This window comes from Hordeum vulgare, chromosome 2H (assembly GCF_904849725.1).
Source record: "Hordeum vulgare subsp. vulgare chromosome 2H, MorexV3_pseudomolecules_assembly, whole genome shotgun sequence".
Classification (NCBI taxonomy): Eukaryota; Viridiplantae; Streptophyta; class Magnoliopsida; order Poales; family Poaceae; genus Hordeum; species Hordeum vulgare.
Window position 1 is genome coordinate 5,726,024 of NC_058519.1, and position 7,213 is coordinate 5,733,236.

Below are 7,213 nucleotides of genomic sequence, written 5' to 3' on the forward strand. Positions count from 1 at the left end.
TCGCTTTCCTCCATCTTCAGGCACTCGTAGCTTCTCATGAGGGACTGAAGGTGTGCTTCCTTGACACGGTCATGACCCTGGTGCAGGATCTTGATGGTCTCCCATGCCTCCTTCGCCGTTTTCTTTCCGACGAGGTGTTGCAGCACATCCTTTGGCATGGCGGAGTAGATCGCCGTTAACGCCTGACGATCCGTCCGGTACTTTGCCGCGCCCTTCGCGTACTCGGCGCCGCCGGGATCGACAGCTTCCCAGAATTCCGCTCCCTCCATCGCGACCTCCATGTTCATCGCCCATAGTGCGTAGTCCTCTCGATCCAGCCGGGGGAATTGCGACCCCCCAACCATCGGCATCGGTGCTCTAGCTCCCGCCACAACGATCTCCTTGCCCGGGTTTGACATGATCGTTCGATTGCTTTCCGAAGATCACGCCAATAAACCAAGCTCTAGATACCAATTGTTGGCCCAGACCACGCCGTCGAGTACTTTCCGACGACGACAACGAACGACGACGATTCCAACGACCAGTGCTTTCGGCCGTCAACCAAACGCCTGTACAAGAAGATCCGATATACGCCGTAGTGGTAGTACTAAGCAAGTAGGCACACAGGTGGATGGATTGTTGCTGGACTGCGGCACGAATATAGCTAGCTTAATCAGCTAAGCTAGCGATCAACTCGCCGGGCTAATTCGATCACAAGGAACACGCACACGAGAAATCCAGGTGATGGCTAATAGGGCCGTGTCGGTCCTATGCTTGTATTACTTTTGGTCTTGATCTTGTTCACGGTTCGGTACATATTACAGGGCTGGTTACATGTATATATATAAGTAGTACAAAGCTAGCACCTAGAGCAATACGACTCGGCTGCTAATTCAAGTCCTACTCGGATCATACATGTAGTGGCACCTGGACACGTACCAGCATTGGAAGGCTTTGTCGTGTTTAACACCAACAAGCCAGGTCTGCATAAAATTGAGTGCAGCATACGCATATGGACATGGACCAGGACACAATCCACACGGCAGCATGCTTCACCATAGCATTTGTTTTTCTCACCATCATCATCTCCAAGATCATTGCAAGAGTCAGAACCATTCATCCTATGCGCAAAGGACAAAGATCGGCAGTTACTCGGCCGCCACCACATGTTGTGAGCGGAGCTCCTCTAATGGCAGCTCTGCTCACACTTCTGACACCCATGAAGGGTTTACATGCTGCCATCCATGACCTACACATGAAGATGGGCAGCGTGTTCACGGTGAACCTTTTTGGGCTCAAGAAGGTGACCTTAATTAACATCTTTTTGTAGATGGCAGAAAACATGAACTTAAGAGTATTCGATGAGTTACAAACTGATGTGCATGTCATCAATCTTTTAAGGTGACATTTTTGGTTGGGCCAGAGGTTAATGCTCATTTCTTCAAGGGATCACCATCCGAGATTGACTTCGGGGATACTGCTAAGGTCATTGTGCCCGTCCTCGGTCCAGGAGTTCTATTTGGTGTGGATTTGGCTACCAGAAATGAGCAGATCCGGTTTTGTACCAAGGCCATACAGCCGGCGAGGTTGCGAAGAGACGTTCCTTCCATGGTTAGTGAAGTGGAGGTAATTTTACTTTTAGATAATAATAAAGTTCCTCTTTTTTATTTACATGCACTATTTAATTACTCCACTTTAAGATTATTAGTTGTTGGATTTATAAGCATATTTTTTGGAGTGCTTGATATCTAATTAATTTTTATGTATAGGACTATTTTGTAAATTGGGGACCAAATGGCACGGTTGATTTAAAGGATGAGCTGGGGCACCTAATGGTGTTGATCGCAAACAGATGCTTGCTCGGCAATGAGATCAAAGGCAAGAACTTGCAAGAAGTGTCGAGACTCCTCCATGAACTATTTGAAAACAGCTTCCACATGATCAACTTGTTCTTCCCGCACCTCCCAATTCCACAGCACCGCCGACGTGGCGAAGCGCGCGGGAGGCTGGGAGAAATACTTCATGAGATAGTCAGATCACGTAGAAGAATTACACCAGCCCGATTTGCGGACGACGGTGGCGACGATGAAGGAGATGTTTTGCAATACTTCATAGACTCAAAATATAGCAACGGCCGATCCATGACAGACAGCGAGATCGTCGGGCTACTCATCGCCATCTTGTTCGCCGGGCAGCACACTAGCTCAAGCACCAGCACCTGGACAGGAGCTTGCCTGCTGAGCCATCAAAAGTACATGGCAGCTGCCAGGGAAGAGCAGAAGCAAATCATTGAGCAAAATGGAGAACCCATAGACTACATCACCTTGTCAAAGATGGGTACCTTGCGTTGCTGTATCAAAGAGGCACTGAGACTTTACTCTCCAACCCCAATACTACTCCGGCATGCACACAAGAGCTTCACCGTGCAAACTAGAGATGGAATGGAATTTGAGATCCCAGAAGGGCATGATTTAGCGTGCTCTGTAGCAGTGAGCAACAAGTTGCCTTACATTTATAAGAACCCTAATATGTATGATCCATACCGGTTTAGTCTGGGGAGAGAGGAGGACAAAACCGGCGGCAAGTTATCGGACATATCTTTTGGTGCCGGGAGGTATTCTTGCTTGGGACAGGATTATGCTTTCATGCAAATCAAGGTGATATGGAGCTATTTGCTGAGGAACTTTGAGCTTGAGTTGATCTCTCCTTTCCCCGAGCTAGAGAATGACAAAATATTACCGGGACCTAGAGGAAAAGTGATGGTTACCTACACGAGAAGGTCAATAGTTAATTAGCACACAAGCATGTGAAGTAATGAGTTTGTAAGCTAATTGTGTCTTGGTGTGTCATTTTTATATGTAAGAAATTGATATGCTAAATATGTGTTAAAAAGGGAGAACAGTTTGCATATATGAAAATATTCGCCATCACCCTGGGAGTGGGAGTCATGTGCGTATGTGTACACGTTTGTTTGTTCTGTAAACAAAGTTCGTTCTTAATGCCCCTACCAATAACAAAAAAAAGGTCACTCTGATGTTTTCAGCAATATAATACAGTAGTAATGTTGAAAAGTGTATCCTAGTTAAGATTCCTCAATGCTTCAGTTCTCATAACTTCTCATGTTATTTTAAGAATTAATTGTCTCTTTCAACTGTATCAGTTAATGACTAGCTAGAACACATAATGAGAAGCAATCTTCAAATGGAGAAAAGAGTGGCAGGCTGTAGCTCTGGCCCTGGCTACATGCATGTGAGCTTTCGCAGGAACATTATCCCTATAATATACTCAAACATCATACTCCCTCCTTCTCAAAATTCTTGTCTTAGGTTTGTCTTGAAATGGATGTATCAAAATACTAAAACGTGACTAGATGCATTCATATCTAAACAAATCTAAGACAAGAATTTTAGGACGAAGGGAGTATGAGATAGTACTGAAAATCTGAAAGATAAAGTTACCCTTCAGAATAATTTTTTGCATGATATCTTCGTCGTTGAGTCATTCTTTTTAAAGATAATGTTATTAAGAGGAATTGGCAAGGAAGTCTGCAATGTGCCTTTAGTCATCATGATGAGACAATAAAATATTTATTCTTTCCATACAAATTTGGTCATTCTATAGGGTGGAGAGCTTGCCGTTATTTGGTCGCTTTCCTATGCAGAAATGACAAGGTTTTGAATAATAAAGGCAATTCTCCTATTTAGGCTATCTATAGATGTACCGGGACTCTTCATTTATTGTCCTTTCTATAAAGTATGGAGAATCGAGACCTGTTTATGGTGGTGTGTACATGATTAGAGGCTGTAGTTAGCGATATTTTTATCCAACATGGATGGAAATATGATTTTAGGATTGTCCTCACTTCGCTTTAGGCGTTATACGAACTCCACATGTTTTCATTGTATTTTGTCTTTTTATTTTTCGTTCGAGTGAGAGGACACCGTTTGGTTGCATATATCTTAACTGTGCAGACATAGGGTGTAATAGACGGGGCGGAGTTGGACGTGAAAACAGGATCGCCCCACGTCGCCCAACCCATGGCGACTACGACGCAGCCATCCCTCCTCGCACCAGTGCCGCTCCTTGTCCCGTACTCTTGCTGCGCCGCAAAAGGAGGACACCACCAGGCCGAGCACACATGGCCGATGGTGGCAGCGGGGCGCTCTTCCGCGACGGCTTTCATCCTGTAGGGCAGCAGGTTGGGTGGTTCGTTGGCGTGCTCACGGGCTTAGGACCTAACGACCGATGATAGACCTCACGTCCTCACATGGGTGTGGCGGCGGCTACCAGCATGGTGGCCCTTTGAGCCTGCTTCGGGGAAGGTTGTAAGGCGTGGAACTACCTAGATCCGACCGGGATCCAGGGGAGCCCCGCGGTAGTTGGCCCTGCTATTCTTCATGCTCCATAGCTTCGGTCAGCTTCATGCCAGGTCGTCGATCTGGACGACGTCTGTTCTGGTCTTCCTCTCGGAGATTTAGATTTTTGACGCACGACGTCACTGGATATCTACATCAATATTGATTCGGTCGGGTGCGCCCTCATCTTCGACCGGAGAGGCTTCATGAGGGCTCGGCACGAAACTTCGTTGTCTTGTCGATTCCATGGGACATGGCTAAATATAGATTTCCACGGTGTTGGCAACGGTGAAGAAACTCATGGTGGCCGCGAGCGGAGACATGTAATGGGGAGAGGAGATTTGGTTTCGTTGAAGACCGGCGACACATGTTTTTTCTTGTGTGTCGGGTCTTGAGGACTTGGAGCGGTGGCCTTGGCAGGAGGCAACACATGTGGACAACATTTTTGGGGTTTCTTCTCGAGTATTGAGCCGCGAACTCTATGGTGAAAGCCCAAGGTCTGACCTTCATTGTTTGTACCTGGCAATGGTCTTGCAAAGACATTGTATTTTGGATCTCGGACTCTCTCCAGGGTGAAAGCCCTAGGTCTGATTTTCATTGGTTGTAGATGGCAAATGGTCTTGCAAAGACATTGTTCTAGAGATCTGGGACTCTCTCCAGAGTGAAAACTCAAGATACTTTATCGAACGACGACAACGCTTATGTATTGTTTTTTCTTGGAAGTGCGCTTTCAGGGAACCTCGACTGTAGTCCCGGTGTTGTCTTTGGCGGGGGTTAATTAGAGTGTTGTTGTTGAGAGTGTTTCATCACTGCGACGGGGTGTTTGTTCTTATTATTTGCTTTTTTGGTTCTTGGTTGTGTTTATCCTAGATGTCTTTCGATATCTTGTCGATGCAGAGGGTGGTGAAATTAATATTTCCGTGATATTAATATATATTTCATTATTGAAAAAGAGGCACGTGTGTAATGCTTAAAAAATTAACTAATAAAGCACCCCCTTTCGAAAAAACGAGATAGATAATGATGCTATGATGCAACAATCTTAAAAGCACATTCGCATGGAGCCTATGTGTTGTACGATGCGAGTGAGACGCCAGGGCTCCCTTGTATCGCTCCCTCAAGGGCGATCGGTGGGCCAACCCCAGCGTCCCTCCCCGCTCCCCTCCCCCCTCTCCTCCACCTCTTTTTTGTCCCTAGAGACGTGCGACAGCTAAGCTCAGGCGCCGCCGGTGATGGGGATGGCGGGGATCTAGGTTCTAGACCCACGGTTTGGAGGGACCCGCGAAGCGAGATTGCCCTTCGGTCTTCCTCTTTCCCGGCAGTTCGGCTCTTATCCTGCGGCTTCGTGGGGAGGGAATATCAGTAGGTGATGTGGACATGGTTGACTGGTCAGCAGCGTCAACAGTCAAATCTGATCTGGCCGGTACCACTGGCAATGGTGGCCATCTCCTCCATTGGAGGTGGTCGGCCTGAGGCTGTATGGTCAGATCTCGAGATTCGCCATCTAGTTTCGGCTGCGAGTCGAAAGATACAGTTGTCGGTCAAAGCCGAGCCGATGGAACACGTTGGCAGCGTTCTGCGTTGTTACCTTGATGAAGGCATCATCGTGTAACTACTGTCGACCCACTCGTGTTGCTCCGATGGAAACCCTAGGATCTGGTCTTCCAGATCGGACGATGGCGGTACTGCGGTGTTGTTTTCCCTCTTGAGAGCATCGTTTGTGGAGCAAAGCTAGAAGACAGAGGTAGAAGGTGGAGCGGCTTAATTTGTCTTGCACGGAGTTGTCGGTGGAGATTTCAAGTCATGCCTGGTCGACAGGTGCTACGCGGTGTCGTGCCTGGTCGGCAGGTGCTACACATAACAGATCTTCTAGAATCTTCGTGTCTGGACGGCCGAACACGGAGTGGTGGCGCCACTGGGCGTCATAATGGTGTGGACGGATGGACGTACTGTCAAGGATGATGCAAATCTCTCTTTGGAAGATGGGTCAGCAGTTCGATGATGATGGTGGCATCTAAAACATGTGCATGTGGTGTGCGCTTTAGGTTTGTTGCACCGGCTGTGGGTTTCGATATATTATGTGGATAAATCGGCGACATCACCGGTTTTAGATATGGGGAGTGAGAGTCCTCCATATTATTGAGTTTGGTATGATTGAGTGATGACTTCGGATGACTTGATGTATGTTTTTGTTAGACCTATGTTGAATAATAAATAAAGATGACCGTATTAATGCAGAGGCAGGTGGTTTTAACATTCATTTCCAAAAAATAAATAAAATATAAGGTGTGTTGTACGATGCAGCTCCCTGGCTGCATGTGAGCCGTTCCTATAATAGTACAAATTTGCAGGCGGCTCTATGGGTTCTTCCCCAGAACATCAGCAAGCCAGGCAAAATTAAAGAACGCTCATATGATATATATATTTTTTGTTAGTGGTTATGTCAGACATTTCGCTCGATAGCGAAAGATTACATGGACACCAGCGCAGAGTTAGTTAACTAACGAATGAGGAGTTGAGGACAGAACAGTTCAGTAGACAATGCTACAAAGTACATGCTTAGTAGGTACAGTACAATGTACCTTGAGAGTTTGTCTCGATCCGGCCCAGGGAACATATCAATGAGATTGAACATGTTCGCAGATCGGACGTAACAAATTCGGGGCAGGTCAACGAAGAGCCAATATTTCAGTGGCCTAGCTAACACAGATAAGAATATGATAGGCCTAATTTGTCGCCCGCCCTCTCAACTGAAATGCATCTCCAGATCTCGATCGACCAAAATGAACTTGTTAATTGAGTAATTACCTACTGTACGAGAGATGAAGGTTTTTAATCATGCATTCCGGCAGATAGATACCTAGTGACGTGTGTTACTT

General features: G+C 46.5%; 1 protein-coding gene across 1 annotated transcript; it reads left to right on the forward strand.

The window, feature by feature from the left end:
- The first annotated feature begins 962 nt into the window (after positions 1-962).
- Positions 963-2,774, forward strand: LOC123429072 (obtusifoliol 14-alpha demethylase-like). Its single transcript, XM_045113132.1, has 3 exons — positions 963-1,282; positions 1,381-1,605; positions 1,749-2,774. The coding sequence occupies exons 1-3, from the start codon at positions 992-994 to the stop codon at positions 2,772-2,774; spliced, it is 1,542 nt and encodes a 513-aa protein (XP_044969067.1). The 5' UTR covers positions 963-991.
- The last annotated feature ends 4,439 nt before the right edge of the window (positions 2,775-7,213 follow it).

Coding starts and splice junctions, on each gene's coding strand:
- LOC123429072 (XM_045113132.1), top strand. CDS start 992: ATGGACATGGACCAGGACACAATCCACACGGCAGCATGCTTCACCATA. Junction 1,283..1,380: donor ACCTTTTTGGGCTCAAGAAG/GTGACCTTAATT, acceptor CAATCTTTTAAG/GTGACATTTTTGGTTGGGCC. Junction 1,606..1,748: donor CCATGGTTAGTGAAGTGGAG/GTAATTTTACTT, acceptor TTTTATGTATAG/GACTATTTTGTAAATTGGGG.